The sequence below is a fragment of the Chelonia mydas genome, chromosome 6 (genome assembly GCF_015237465.2).
Source record: "Chelonia mydas isolate rCheMyd1 chromosome 6, rCheMyd1.pri.v2, whole genome shotgun sequence".
In the NCBI taxonomy this organism is placed as follows: Eukaryota; Metazoa; Chordata; order Testudines; family Cheloniidae; genus Chelonia; species Chelonia mydas.
In genome coordinates, this window is record NC_051246.2 from 31,845,675 (window position 1) to 31,861,919 (window position 16,245).

The following is a 16,245-nucleotide window of genomic DNA, read 5'->3' on the forward strand; positions in this document are numbered from 1 at the left end:
CTGTGAGTTCTGCAGATAAGTTATACATTATGTATAACTGGCCTTCTTGCTACCTTTCATGTTATTTTATCTATGTAGGAGACAAGGGAAAGATAAGATCATGCATCTTGTGCTTGGGAGAAGTAGCCTTAAAGTGCCCCATGGTGCTGGGGTTGCTATAGGGACAAGACAAGAGGTTTGTATGATGGAGGCACCTCTGCTCTAACAATGATTTCTGAAATGGTGCTGAATACATTTTTGCCCTTGTCTACACTTAAAATTAAAACATCTTCAGCTGCTCCCCTTGCTGACATGCAGTGTCAGCACTGGATAATTTTTTGTAGCATTGACAAGGCTTTGAGGGCATTAGCACAGTTTAATAACATACAGAAGGAAGTAGATTTGGCTAGCATTGATCTACCAATAGGCAATTTGGCATTATCAGCTGGAAGGACTTAGGGCAATTTCTAAAGGAGTTGAATAAATGCATTCCCCACAGAATGAATTTGACTGATTCTCGTTTCTTCCAGCTTGTATATGGCGGTATTTGTTTTATCATATCTATATTTTTATGCAAAATGCCATTCTGTCTACAGGAGGAAGCAAGTAGGCTATAAGTATTGTTCTCTTTGCATTTCTATGTGTCAATCAGGAGTAGCTCTGTTAAAGTTATTGGAGTTACCCTGTTGTAGTACCAGTGCAAGTGACAGGAGAATAAACCCTAAATCCAGGCTTCTCAAACTTCATTGCACCATGACTCCCTTCTGACAACAAAAATTTCTACATGACACCAAGAGTGGGGACTGAAGCCTGAGCCTACTTGAGCCCTGCTGCTCCAGGCAGTGGGGCTAAAGCCTAAGCCCAAGGGCTTCATCTCTGGGCAGTGGGGAAGCCTGTAACCTGAGCCCTGCTGCCTAGGGCTGAAGCTGAAGCCGAAGCCTGAGCCCCAGGCAGTGGGACTCCAGCTTAGGCTTCAGCTTCAGCCCCAGGCAGTGGGGCTCAGGATCTGGTTCTGGGCCCAGCCAGTCTAACGCCAGCTCTGGCAACCCCCTTAAAACGGGGTTGCAACCCACACTTTGAGAACTGCTGCCTTAAATGATACTAGCAAGGAAAATTCCCAAGATGAGATCAGCCTAGGAGGACTGAAGCAGATTTGGGTTAGGACACGCTGGCCTGATTCTGATCCCAGTTAGGTAATGGAGCTATGCTGATTGGGGGGGCAGGGGAGAGACTGGGGCAAGCAAGATTGAAATCAGGCCTTGTGGTTTCAAATATACAGTGTTTTAAAAATAATTTACTATCATAATTACTTCACTTTTCATTGACTATTACTTTGTGGAAGGTGTCACATTTGAATGAGATGGAATTAAAATATATTGCATACCTATTTCTGCATTCTGCAGTGAAAATGTCTGGCTTGAAAGTCTGTGTACTGAAATGCCATATTAATCACTTCTCTGCTTAGAAGCTACTTGCCAGTGTGTTGCAATGCATACTATCAGTTTACTTGGGACTAGCTTTTCAAAAGTATTTAGGCACCCAAAGATACAGAGTGGCACCTAGTGGGATGTATAAAGGTGCCTAAGCTGGTTAAGCATCTAATTCCCACTAAAATCATTTATCTGGCACAATCCCATGTTAATACCCTGGTCCTGCATGCATGAGTAGTCTCATTGAAGGCATTCAGCCTACTCATGTGCCTAAAGATAAGTATGAGAGAGACAAGATGGGTGAGTTAATATCTTTTTTGAACCAACTTCTGTAAGTGGAAGGCAAAGATTTTGAGCTACATAGAGCCTTTCTTCATGTTTGGAGAAGGAAGCAGAATGACTGAGCTAAATACAAGTTGGGACAGATTAAGCAGAAGGGACAAGACATATTGGAGGCAGTCGCTTGAAATGAAGCAAGCAATTGGGATCCCTGTATAGCTTGAAAACTTGTACCTTCCACCTGGTTCCGCCAGAGAAGTTGGTCCAATAAAGGATCTTACTCACCTCTCTCATCTCTCTTACTTCCTAGGCCTAACAAAGATACAACCTGCAATCAAGTTAAGGATGTGCTTGTTTGTTTCACCCCAGGTTTTGGCAGGGAGTGTTCTCTAGTACTTTCAGACCCTTCAGCTCCTGTGCTTCCCAAGCCTGACCCTGTCTCCTCCATCCGGGCCCTGTCCCAGTCCTCTTCCTTCTCCTCCCCATGCTCCAAATTCCTGTCTTAAACGCTCTCTTCAGGCTCCAGGACTGTCCCAATCTTCCTCTCATTTTGCCTGCCAGACTCCCTCTCCAGGATCTTCATCCAATCTCAGTCTTACACCAAACTCTTCACCCCAGTCTCCTAGGTTCCTTAACCCAGGCTCCCCTGCACCCCCACCTCCAACTTCTTGATTTATCTCAGTCCTCCCAGGCTTCCAGTCCTAGTCTCCCCTGCCAGCTCCTTGTCTGGTCTCAGTGGCTCCCAATCTGGTCTCTGTTTACCCCCACCCCGGCTCCCAGGCTCTTTGCCCAGCCAGTTCCAGTCTGTCTTCCACCCAGCCCCACCCTCTCATGAAATCCCTGTCCCAGGCCCAGACTCTCCACTCCAAGCTCTTTGCCTCATCTATTCCCTCCACTAGGCCCGCTTCTTGTCCCTTCTGCATTCAATTCAGGCAGCTTTCTTCTCCACATAGGCTGGGTGACAGCAGGGCACAAGGCAGCTGTGGTACTGGGCATAGGACTGAGAGCAGCCTATCAGTTCCCACTAGCTGAGAGAAGTAATTTCAGGGAAGTCCTTCTCAGCCACTACTGCTGTGAGATGGTGCATGCTCAGTGCAAGGAGAATCTTCACAGGATTTAGCCACCAAACTCCCAAAACCTCCAATGAGCATGTGAGAACTGAGGTTTTCAAAGGCTTATAATTTGCCCTAATTTGGGTGACTTTTCATGGGAACAGTACAAGGTGCAACTTTTCTTCCTAAATGTAAAGTCCTTGCTCCAAAGCATGGAGGTCCTAGAACATTTAAAACAGTTGTCAGGATTTTTTTAATTTGGACTAAATAGCGTATTTTCCACTAATCTCATTTTTGGAAATAGCTGAATTGTTTTATCTGAAACTTAAAAAATCAGCTTGAGGCACTGAAAATTACAGCCTCAATTGTCCAAGTCTGGTAAAGTTATAAGCAACTGAAAACAGGGTCTTATAGTGGAAAGTGTAAGGCAGCTTTGACTATAAGCAGTGCCACCAGTTCCATCTATAATATAAACTGCATCAAATATTCTGTCAACTATTTGTGTGCATTTACTCTTCATTCATCTGTGTGTTGGCTTTCATTAGGGTCAGGTTCTTGTCTATGTTTCAGGAAAATATTATGTGTCTCTACTAAAGATCTGTGGATATATTGAATGTGTCATTCTTGTCCTCTTAAATATTAGTAAGAGCCCTAGGTCCACGTCTTCTGCAATGCCTGTGTTTTGCTGGTGTAGTGAGGCAGAAGAGAAGGAGCCAGTTACACGTTTTACCCCAACCAGGCTTAAACTCAGACAACTTTTAACATCTCCAATAAATTATCTGCCAGCCACACACACACACTCACTCTCTCTCTCTGGATGCAGAGGAGGTGGTGCAGGAGTCAACTCTGTGAGATGTGGTCAGTTTCCAACTCCATTTATCGTTCCAGAATAATGCAAAGAGAGTGCGGTGGGGACCAGAATTTTCAGCCTAGTCTTCTCTTGGTCTGCAATTTATTCCTGTTAGTACAGTATGTTATAATTGAACAATTTATATGCATATAGCACATTTCATAATGTATAAGTATACAGTTTTTAACAAAATGTATTTTGGAGACCATCTAAGTTGAGCTTTTATTTATTTGCATTGCTGTTGTGCGGCATCACCACCCCTGCTGTCTTCCTGTTGGCTAACGTATTTATAATAATGCAACTTCCCTGTAACATTGTTTTATAGAAATGCATATTATTAGGTCATATTTATTAAGTAAATGAATGTGTATTGCTGAAAAACCATAAAAACTGATTTTTTTTAAAGTGGGGCCGGGTTGAAAGCAAAGCATGCAAAGGTGAGGCTGCTATCATATCTGCCTCAATTCTTCCCATTGTGTTTAGGAATTGCATCTGGGGCCTGATCCAAAGCCTGCTGAAATCAATGGAAAACTTGCTATTGACATAAATGAGCCTCAAACTGGGCTCCTGACCAGGGGCCCAATCTTTCTTTTCTTTTTAGAAGCTCCTAGGCTCCAGTCCTATACACATGTAAGCATGTATGTAACTTTACTCACATGAGTAACCACTGTCTTCAGTGGGATTGCTCATCTGAATAAGGATTGCTCTCATAATTAAGATCAAGCCCATGTCAATTGCAATAACTAAGTACTAAAGGAGGGACTGAAAGAATAGCAAACAAATATATCTAAATTCCCTTATTTTGGCAGACTTGTTTTTATAGTTTGTCATAACTTTGTATCTGATTTGTATTGATAGGATGCAAGAAAAGTCACTTAAATTACACCACGGTGTTTATGACTTGCTCTTTTCAGATGAAAAGTTGGTTTATGGCCCCAAATATTTTGCATTTATAAATATATTACTGATGTCACCAATGCTTTAGAAACTGTCAAACAGATTGTGCCAGGTGCTGAGCCTCTTCACTCTAGTGTGGTCAAAGAACAGCATACCAAGAATTCCAGGATTTAAAACACATATGGGAAATTGCCAAGGTTTTTGGTTCAATAAACTCTCACTGGATTCTTCATGCTCTCAGCCTTACCCAAGAGAATTATCACAGTGTTGCCAACTCCAGTGATTTTTGACATTAGTCTGGCAATATTTGTTGGTTTTATTAAAGCCCCAGCCCCTGGAAAGATGGGCTCTCTCTCAACATCTCAACATCCATTTAAAAAAAAATCTCAACATAGATTTAAAAAAAAAATATCTTTGTTCTTGTGGTAGTACTGACAACCCCAAGCATTCAGAAATCACGAATCAATGCAGCCCTAAGAAACAAACAGAAACCTACTTTGGGTTCTCTTTTATTTGCCACCTGGTGCTGGAGCGTTTGAGCTTCAACTACAAAGGCTAAAAACTTCTTGTTTTTTATGAAAGCTGAAATGTCTGGAGTATTCACCTAGGGCTTTAAGAAAAACACTAAATTGATCAAATCCTGAGAGTTGGCAACGCTGTCATGGACGCAGAGAAATGCTTGAAGACCTGGCTGAGTATACCCTAAAGGTTCAATCCCCCCCCCCCCCCCCCCAAAAAAAAAAAACCCCTTTCAAAATGTATTTTTTAAAAGAACACTCATGGTTTGTAGGTCAATATCCCGGTTTGGGGAGCCCGATTCGTGTTTGTTTGTTTTTGTTTTTTTAAATGATTGGTGCTGGCCACAGGGAAAAGGAAAAGAGTTACAAAAATGGGTGAGAAGGGGAGCGGAGCTTCAGCAGCTCTCTGTTGGTCACGGCTCTCTCTGCTCGTTCGCTCGGATTCTTGAGCGCCAGGGGTTACCTGCGGGAGAGCAGGGAGACGGGCTGGACGCGGAGGGGAGCCAGGAGGAACTGGCGGTGGAGAGGGGACTGAAAGCGGTGAGCACCCTGCTGAGCTGCAGGTGCCCTGTTGCCGCGCCGCTCCCTCTAGCGCACGGCCCGGGCTCTGCGCCGCTCGCCTGTCTGCCGGGGACCAGGCGGAGCCGCAGGAGCAGCTGCCCGCGAGCAGGAAACAAGCCCGAGGAAAGCCGCAGCCTCGGGGCCCCCCATTGTCATGGAGCGGAAGGTAGCCCGGGAGTTCAGGCACAAGGTAAGAGAGCAGCGCGCGCGGCGGCCCCGCTCTGCCCTTTGCGATCGGTAACTTTCTCACCACACTGCCCGGCTCGGTGGCTGCTGCTCACTGGGAGAGGCGAGGGGACATTTTGCTGGGACTGTGGACTCTTGGTATCAATTAACCCGGATCTTGGGGAAGGGAGTGAACGTGAAGTGCTTGAAGCAGAACAAAGCATTTCTCCCAGAGCCCTGGGGAGAAAACCTCTCCCGGGAGGACTGGGACTTCGCTCCCGGGCAGCACTTCTAGTTCAAGGCACAGAAAGTTGCTGGCTTGATTGAAACGTGCCGGACAAGTTGGCTGGTTCCGTCTTCTATCTCTTGAATTTGACCTGGATTACAGGGCTCCCAAACCGGGGCGGTGTAAAACAGACACCGTTAATTTGATAAATGTCACAGAAAAACACACACCACACTCCCTCAAGAGAAGAGGAGACTTTTCAAGTTGATTTAAAAATCCTTCAGAAAAAATAAGTGTCCCGTGGAAGATATGAGGCTTGGCAAGTTGGCAGGGCTGCGTTTATTAAACAAAAGCGGTTTTGTTTCTTCCATCTGAGTCAAATCAAATCAATACTAGCCAGTTCACAATGGGGAAAGTAAACCCAGGCCTGAAAGCCCAAAGCCAAATAATCACCATTTGCAGGAACCAGCATTAATGGCCAATGATGATCAGGAATTCTGTTTGGTCTTTACTTTTATGTGTCCAGCAGGCCATGCGAAATCATGTGCAAATATTCTTTATGTATCTAGCAACCCAATTTGCATGACACGCAAGGTTGTAATCTACTAACACAAATGTTCATTCAGTGAAGCCCTAACAGTGTGTGCAAATGTCTGTTTTTGAAAAATTGAGTCTTGCATCTGAGCTCAGCCTTAAGCAACCACTAAAAATATCTTTCAAGTTTCCAGTGGAGTTCAACCTTTAAAGATCTTTTCTGTCAGGCAACTGATTTTTGCAGTTCCCCTTGGTGGCTTTTTAAGAGAGGATTAATGTATTTTATGTATTAAATATAAAATTGAAATAAAAGCTTTCATAAATAAATTGTCTAGAATGAGGCAGTAGGACCCAGAAGAAGCACCTATACGGAAACATACATTAAAGCTCTGAATATGTTTTGATATTAAAATATTCAAATGATTACAAATGTCTAATAAAATGTCTGCCTTGCTAACCATCATTGTCTCTAACTCTGCATTGGGTTGGGCAACAGATCTGATAGGCCTGTGTCTCTGAGGCAATAATTATGGTCTTGGACGTTGGACCTATTCCCTTTCATGCTGGCAATAATTTGTAAATCATCCTGGGTCCAGTTCTGCTAACAAATATTCATGCAAGTAATCTTTACTGTCAACATACTTCAGTGAAAGTAAATAGGATGAATGTGAGAGTAACGACTACCCACCTAAATAAAGAGTTTCAGGATAAGGCCTCTTGCTTAAACTGTTAGAACGCATGGTTTTAGTGATGCAGTAATATTAATTTTAATCTGTTTTGCATCCATAACTTCAAATATTTATTCTTTTGAGTTAGAACAGTAAAATATGCCCTTACACAGGTTCTGTGTTTCCTATCAATCAAATTACATTTGTATTTGATTTTGTAATGTTAATCACTTCTTCCTTTCTACCAAACAGAAGCCCTAAATATAAATTATATCCCAACATATTGCCTAGTGCTTTGGTATCCTCTAACTCTTCTTAAAGGCCAGGAGAAACAAATGGGCCCTGCAGTATGCCTTGAAAGTTTAACTTTCAAGTTGCATTATTTCAGTTGCATTACAGTTTTTGAGATTACATAGCTCTGATATTTTTCACAATATTTTTTCTACAGAATAAATAAATCTCAACTGAATATCAGATTACTATGCACATATAATTAAAATATTTTGTGAGTGATACATTTTATTAATATTGTAAATTACAAGCAAAGAAATGTCATAGATTTAAATAGTGTGAAAACAATCCACAAGGAAATTATTTACTTAGTTGTATCCTAGGATTAAAAATTACACAACTGTAGTAAGTATTCCCTGAAATAATGAGTGCATAGTATCTCCATATTAACAAACCCTATTTTGTGACTCTGTTAATAATGTTTTATTTCTTAATGAAAGTGTCTGCATTTATTTTTCAAAGCATTCTCTGTAACTGCAGCAAGGTAATATGAACTCTGAGACACGTGATCTTGTGACATTTGACACTTCAAGTAATAGCTTATATATACCCTTATGCAAAGGACAGCTCTAATTAACTTATGTTAAACAACCAGGCCACAGATGTTCTTTGTACCAAAACTCCTTAGAATTAATTTGTTTTCCAACTTGTCAGAATTTAGAAAGGGCAGGAAATATCACACTGTTCATTATTGGTTTGTTTGCATCCCTTCTAGGTTTAATGGAGCATTTATTGAAGTTCATTTAGGAAAAAATAATAATTTTCCATTTCCATAAAGTATCTTTCTGTCTCTGCATTGGTCTAGTAATAATGCATTTGATTTTTAAACCTGTAATGCCTGCACTGATAGTAACAGGAATTGCTAGAATGGATTAGACCAATGGTCAAAAATCCTATCTCTGACAGTGGCCAGTACTAGATGCTTCTGAGGAAAGAAACTCCAATAATGGGCAATTATGGAACAACCTGCTCCTAGGGGAAGTTTTTTCCTGATGCCTGCCAGAGGTTGGCCTACTCCCTGAAATACAAGGGTTTACATTCCTTTTGTTTTTTTGGTGTCTAACGTAACTGTGAATGTTCTCTTTATCCATATAAACGTCCGATACTCTTTAATCCTACAGGTTTTTGGCCTCAGTGATATCTTGTGGTAGCAAGTTCCACTGATTAATTATGCAATCTGACAACAGTGTTTTCTTTTATCCATTTTAAATTTGCTTCCTTTTAATTACATGGAATTCCTTCTTGTTTTTTGTATTTTAAGGGTGCAAATTGAAGTACTCAGATGATCTTCTCTGTACTACTCATTATTCTCTATAATTCTGTCCTAAATCTCTGACTTGGACTCCTAAGTAAGTTAACCAATTCCAATCTGTCCAGTCTCTTTTCATATGGAAGTTTTTCCATGCCTCAGGTTTCATCATCTGTCTCTGAATGCCTTCTATGTCTGCTATATCCTTTTGAGATAGGATAAGCATATAAATAAATTGATTTATACAATGACATTATAACATTTTCAGTATTATGAATCCTGACCTGTTGTTTGGTTGGGTTTGTTGACTGCACTGGTTTTCACTGAGCTAATTTTTACATCAATAAATACTATAGGTTGAGTAAGTGTGACATCCTACTCTTCCTCACCACCAAATGAAAAACCTCCTCTCATGGATTGGCAACTGGCTAAAAGATAGGAAACAAAGGATAGGAATAAATGGTCAGTTTTCAGAATGGAGAGGGGTAAATAGTGGTGCCCTCCAGGGGTCTGTTCTGGGACGAGTCCTATTCAACATATTCATAAATCGTCTGGAAAAGGGGCAAAATTTGCAGAAGATCATACAAAACAGCTCAACATAGTTAAGTCCCAGGCAGACTGCGAAGAGATACAAAAGGATCTCCCAAAACTGGGTGACTGGGCAACAAAATGGCAGATGAAATTCAGTGCTGATAAATGCAAAGTAATGCACATTGGAAAACATAATCCCAACTATACGTATAAAATGATGGGGTCTAGCTGTTACCACTCGAGAGAGCTTGGTGTCATTGTGGATAGTTCATTGAAAACATCCACTCAATGTGCAGTGGCAGTCAAAAAAGCGAACAGAATGTTGGGGGTAGATAATAAAACAGAATATATCATGTTGCCTCTATAAATCCATGGTATGCACACATCTTGAATACTGCATGCAGATGTGATCGCCCATCTCGAAAAGATGTATTGGAATTGAAAAAGGTTCAAAAAAGAGCAACAAAAATGATTAGGGGTATGGAACAGCTTCCATGTGAGGAGAGATTAATAAGATTGGAACTTTTCATCTTGGAAAAGAGACAACTAAGGGGGTGTATGATAGAGGTCTATAATATCATGGCTGGTAAGGAGAAAGTAAATAAGGAAGTGTTATTTATTCCTTCTCATAACACAAGAGCTAGGGACCACGAAATGAAATTAATAGGGAGCAGGTTTAAAACAAACAAAAGGAAGTATTTCTTCACACAACGCACAGTCAACCTGTGGAACTCTTTGCCAGAGGATGTTGTGAAGGCCAAGACCATAACAGGGTTAAAAAAAGAACTAGATAAATTAATGGAGGATAGGTCCATCAATGGCTATTAGCCAGGATGGGCAGGGATGGTGTCCCTGGCCTCTGTTTGCCACAAGCTGGGAATGGGCAACAGGGGATGGATCACTTGATGATTAACTATTTTGTTTATGCCTTCTGGGGCACCTGGCATTGGCCACTGTCGGAGGACAGGATACTGGGCTAGATGGAGCTTTGATCTGACCCAGTATGGCCATTCTTATGTTCTTAAAAGCAAGGAAATGTCAATGTATGGGACATCTCTTCACCATGAGCTAACACCCACATAATACATTTTTCACATCTTTTACCTCCAACAGATAAGGAAACATACTAATCTCCCTTACAACACATGCAACAGAAAACTTTAATTACAATTTCAACAACATTCGCAAATACGCAGGGTAGACATATGTGCACAAGAGGGTGACCACATAGCAAGTGTGAAAAATCGGGACGGGGGTGGGGGGTAATAGGAGCCCATATAAAAAAAAGCCCCAAATAGCGGGACTGTCCCTCTAAAATCAGGATATCTGGTCACCCTAGTGCACAAGTATGCAGTGTGTTATGTGAGTGTGGTGGAAGTCTGAGTTGAACACTGTACTGAGGGAGATGAACTTGTAGTGTGTTTCTTTCTCCATTGAAGCAGAAGGAGGTTCTTTGTGAACATGCAAAATCCATGACCGTCAGTGAAAATATGATGTATGGGAATTACGGTAGTAAAAAGATTAAAAACTGTATGTAGCAAAATCTGTATGGCCAGACAGTGTAGCCTTAAGTGCGTGTGGGGGATCTTTTCCTAAAAGTTTTTTTTTAGGCTGATGTTGTCTTCTGCTGCTTCTTACGTCTGTTTTTGTTTGCAATAAAATGTTGTTTTACAGCAGCAAATAAAAGCAAATAATCTATTTAATGTTCTTAACTGATTAAGAGCAGATATGCTGTACCTAAGGCAAAAAGCAATCAACCATCCACAGTAGTCTCACGTTTAAAGAACTGTAAAGGTCAATCTGTTTAGCTTATCAAAGAGACTGTTAGGATGGTGGCTTGATCATAGTTTATAATAGCTACACGGGGAAGAGATTTCTGGCAGTCGAGGGCTCTTTAAGTTAACAGACAAAGGCATAACAAGAGCCAATGGACAGAAGGTGAAGCTAGACAAGTTCAGATGAGAAATAAGGAACAGGTTTTTAAGAGTGAGGGTATTAACCATTGGAACACCTTACTAATGGATGTAGTGAATTCTCCATCGCTTGAAGTCTTGGATTTTTCTAAAAAAAATAAATAAAAAGCTGTCGCGCAAGCAGAAGTTATGGGTTTGATGCAGGAATCACCGGGTGAAATTATATTGCCTGTGTTATGCAGGAAGTCAGAATAGATGATCATAACGATCCTTCTGGCCTTAAAATCTATGGAACCATATATCCCTGTTCCTCCTCTCAATTGTCTTCCATGTTTTTATTTCTTAAGGATTAGATAGGTATAAAAGGCTGATATTTTGTGTTGTTAGGCCAAATCCATTCTGGGAAGAGCCCCTAACAGGCACCCATTGTGGTAGGCAAAGTGCACGTGTCACAAAAGAGTGGCTGTTCCAACGAGCTTACAACATAAGCAAATGACAAGAGACAACAGATGGATACAACGGTCCAGTGAGTGGGGGAGACAAGGCTGCTGGAAAATGGCAATGTTGAATGGAAAACACTGCAGTTGCAGCTCACGAGCTGCCTAGTTTTCAATCAAGTGTTTTGTCGGTATCACAGGAGAGAGGAATTTTAAAGATGATACCAGGCGTGGCTGTGCAGATTTTTATGGGGAGTTTCTTCCATGCATAAGTGGTAGTATGTGACAGAGCACAAAGGTGTTGGAGGGGAAAATTTGATGAGCAGGCACTACAGGCTGGTATTGCTGGGAGGGTTTAGAGTTTATAGGTAGAGTTTCATAGATCGAAGGCCAGAATGGATCATTAATAGGTAGGGCAGACCCCAGCCATGAAAATCTTAAAGGTGAAGAAAAAGCAGCGTATGTTTGCAGTGCAAAAGTGGAAGCCAGTGGAGGGTTGTAGATTGGGAGGGGGCGCTTGACACAGTCAGAGCAACAGGCCAAGAAAATGATCCTAGAAGCAGCATTTTGAATGGACTTACTACCTTTTTGCCAAGCATGCCTTTGTCAAGGCCAGAGAGAAGGAGGTAGTGGTCGTCAAGTCATGAAATGATGAAGGTTTTGATGAGAATTGTGGTGGAATGGACAGAGAGAAAAGGCTGGATGTTGTGTTAGAATAAACAGCAAGATTTAGATACTTGTGTTCTTCCCTCCCACTGCTGAAAACTGGGAGGAGAGGAGGACATGCCACCTCCACCTAAAACTAAACATATGGCAGCTACAGCCCCATGATTAGACAAGGCAGAATTCAGTTTTGGTTTTTTATATATATAATTTTGATGGATAATATCAATGTTTATTTGTAAAGATTTTTTTCCCCAATTCTTATGAATTTTAAATTTTCACAGTTTTGGGAAATTATGGAGGTGGGACAATGCGGGGGTCAGACAATAATTATTTAATGACATTTGATGTTGAGATTCAAAAAGTTAAAGCTTTGTCACTGTTAAAACACAAATTGTCAGCATCGCATGTCAAAATATATAAAGTAAATATCCTTAAATTAAAGTCTAGTAACCAGCATTTTTCTTTCTTTGCCTATCTGTAAATTTCTATTATTTCTCAATGGAAATATATTTTTGTCCGTTTGTGTGTACGGTGAAATTGACATTTATTGACCATCTTTCCAAGCCTACCCATGATGCACAGCACATTGTGTAAGTAGTGTACCATTTCTACAGGGTCTGTCCTCCAGTCAGACAGGGAGAAGGGTTGCTGTTTTGGGTCTGAGGTCTGTTGGGAGAATTTATTAGTGGTTTGGACATATTTCTCAAGAGTCTTAAGCACCCTTCTGTGGCACCTTAGCTAGAAGCAGTGCTTAGGTCCATTGTACCAGATTTTGTGTTGAATTTACACCCAATGTGAAAACCCGTGGAGGTCAGTTGATCGGTGAAGAATTTGGCTCATTGTATAGCACCAAGTTATGAGTGCGACCATGTTACTAGATTTTTACGCACATTTTCTTTCCTGGATTCTGAAGTTCACTGGTGCAATTTGCTCATTTATACTATCAAACAATCTTGCCCTGTGCATAGGTGTCTAACTTTTAATTGTGCAGTAAGTGTTTTGTTGCAGGGGAAAAAAGTCACAGACAATCAATTATATATGGAATCATGTTGGTTTTGGAGGACAAAGAAGAGATTTATAATGCAACGTGAAGCATTCATTTAACTTAAAATGTAATGCAAAGATATTGAAAACCTAGAATAAAAGGAATATGCTTAAACATTCACATTTGTCCTTGGACTTTTTGTCACAGTAACTTTTCCTTTACCTTAGATGTAAATTATGTTTTCATAAACATTAATCTTGTCTAAAAGCAAAATTTCTGTGATGTAATCTGCTGTTGCAAAGGAGGCCAGTGGGTTTTCATGGGTTTCACAGAAGACAGAAATTGGCATGTGACAGATCTGAACTTTTTTAAAAATTCTTTTTTAATGCAGGTAGCAAAGTGGAAGCCTTGTAATCTGACACTAGTTTAAGTGAATGCACTGTTACAGAGTGAGGAAGTAATGAATAGCAAGCAGCCAGCTCTGTCACAGTACCAAAGCCAAGAGGAAGAATCTAGGATAGTGGGTAGTTTACCTAACAACATCTGAGAGATGCGAAAATCAGAACTTTAAAGCCACTTAACATATAGTATAGTTATCTTGATTGTGACGTTTCTGGTTGTGAAAGCATGTGCTATATTAATGAATGGCCAAAAAGGTTTCTGAAAATATTTATTCAACAATACAGTCGTTATAAGGTAAGATAAGCTTGTGATATTACAGCATGCTGTACTAAATGGAATACTAGCTTTCAAAATCTGTGGTGACAGGTTTTGGACATGGTACTAAATCCGTCAGTGTTTAAAAAAAAAATCAGCCTTGCCTTAGGTTTCAAATTCTAAAGTAATATTGCCTTTCAAAGATCTTATTTGTGTATTAGATGACTTTCCCCATTGAAATCATTGTCCCTTTGCTCAGGAATTTGTGACTGTCGTATACATTCAACATTTGTAGCTATTTAGTCATAGAATTACAAGGATGTTCTTGTATTTTCAGGTTGACTTGCTTATTGACAATGAAGCAGAGAAGGATTACCTTTATGATGTGCTACGGATGTACCACCAGTAAGCTCTAACATCAGACTTTTAAAAGCAGTTTAGATCCACTGCATTTGTTATTTAAAGATTAAACAGCTAAAATCTAATTTAAACAATAATCCTAAATGTAGTCTGTAGAAAACTAGCTGAAGTAATACTTCCTAGTTTTATTTAACAAAGTCCTATACTTCTGCAATTCGGTACATAAGAAATGAGCATGGTTTTAAGTTTGATCATAAAGTTATTTTGTTTGTGATGACTTACCAGTTACATAAATAAATGGAAAGTTGATAGTTTATAATAGGAAAAAATCATGAGCATCTTTCATAGGAAAGAGCAAAATTGTTTGACCAGTCAGTTTGCTTATTTTATTTGATTTTTAGATTCACTCTTTTTATAAATCTCTTCAACATGCGAAAATACTTTGGACTGTTTTAGCAGAAAGACTATGAATAAATTCAACCTGGAAATCTTTGTCCTGCACGTTGCAGCGTTTTGTTTCTCTATAGCATAATGACAAAAACATCAGTTACAAGATATCAGGTCAATTATTCATTCCAGTTACACCTGTGTAAATCAGTGGAATTACTGTGCATTAACGTCAGTGCAACTGAGATCGGCATCTGGGCCACTGTTTCTTAAAGAAGATGAGAATATTTTTTCCACACTTCATAGCTGAATGGTTCTGATGGACATAGTTTCCATTCATATCTTAATTAATAGTATCTCAATGGAGTGAAATGTAGAAGTTTCCAAATTTCCATGTGGTCTTTGTGCTGAGGTACCGGTTTGTATGCCCTCAGCTGCATATCCGATTCAGTTTCACTGAGGTCTGTCTAATTGCTTCTCCATTCATAAAGCATTGCCTGTTGCTTGTGAAACCAGTATGAAACAGTAGCTGTTAATTATTTAAAACTTCCTTACAGTTACAAAATTAACAAATATCTCCACCATTAACTTTTCCCCACAAGTTCAGAAATTGTACCGAGTTTTAAGTAAAATATCAAATGCTCCTATTGAGGTTTATTGAATGATCTTAACTTTTTTATTTATTATGAAGTACGGCAGCAAAAAAAGTAAGACAAATACATATTGTGACCAACAGCTAGGATTTGTTTCTCTCTGAATACTCCTTTCAAATAAGTTTAAATATTTGGGGATATAATCCCATTATGATGTGTATTAGTTTCTATTAATATTAGTGGGTTACATGCACATCAAGAAAAGTAATATGCAGGGTACCTAAATACTGTGATGATAGATACCTGATAGTGAATAGGTAGATATGGGCCAAGTTCTGTTGTCTATTGTGCTCCATTCAAGCCAATGGAGTTGTTCCAGATTCACACTGGTGTGACATGACAACATAATCTGGCCCTATGACTATGTCTCAAAATTGATGAAGTTAGTAACAAGAACTCTTAGGTGGAACTCAACGAAAATAAGTAGTTTTCTGTTCATGCTGGTTCCAACTGTCTTATATAGTTCAGGGGTGGGCAAACTTTTTGGCCCGAGGGCCACGTCGGGGTTGCGAAACTGTATGGAGGGCTGGGTAGGGAAGGCTGTGCCTCCCCAAACAGCTTGGCCCTGCCCCCTCCCACTTCCCACCCCCTGACTGCCCCCCTGAGAACTCCCGACCCATCCAATCCCCCCTGCTCCTTGTCCCCTGACCACCCCCTCCCAGGACCCCTGCCCCTAATCATCCCCGGGACCCAACCCCCTATCCTACCCCGCGTCCCCTGACCACCCCCCCCCCAAATTCTGCCTCATCCAACTGCCCCCTGCTCCCTGTTCCCTGACTGCCCCGACCCCTATCCACACCCCCGTGCCCTGACAGCCCCCCCCACCCCGGGACTCCTATGCCTATTCAACCCCCCTGTTCCCCATCCCCTGACTGCCCCCCCCGAACCTCCGCCCCATCCAACCCCCACCCCCCTTACCATGCTGTTCAGAGCAGCAGGAGCTCACAGCCCCGCCGC

At 40.8% G+C, this 16,245-nt stretch overlaps 1 protein-coding gene across 9 annotated transcripts in view; it reads left to right on the plus strand.

The window, feature by feature from the left end:
• The first annotated feature begins 473 nt into the window (after window positions 1–473).
• USH1C (USH1 protein network component harmonin) overlaps window positions 474–16,245 on the plus strand; it is a 104,081-nt gene continuing 88,309 nt past the window's right edge. For 4 of the 9 annotated variants that reach the window (XM_043548944.1, XM_043548947.1, XM_043548949.1 and 1 more), the window contains exons 1-2: window positions 505–585; window positions 14,226–14,293. In XM_043548944.1, coding sequence (XP_043404879.1) covers window positions 517–585; window positions 14,226–14,293 — 137 coding nt within the window. In that variant the 5' untranslated portion in view covers window positions 505–516. Of the gene's footprint in view, window positions 586–5,063; window positions 5,196–5,463; window positions 5,757–14,225; window positions 14,294–16,245 lie in introns of those variants that run through there. The other 5 variants (XM_043548946.1, XM_043548943.1, XM_043548945.1 and 2 more) reach the window with 5 other exon arrangements.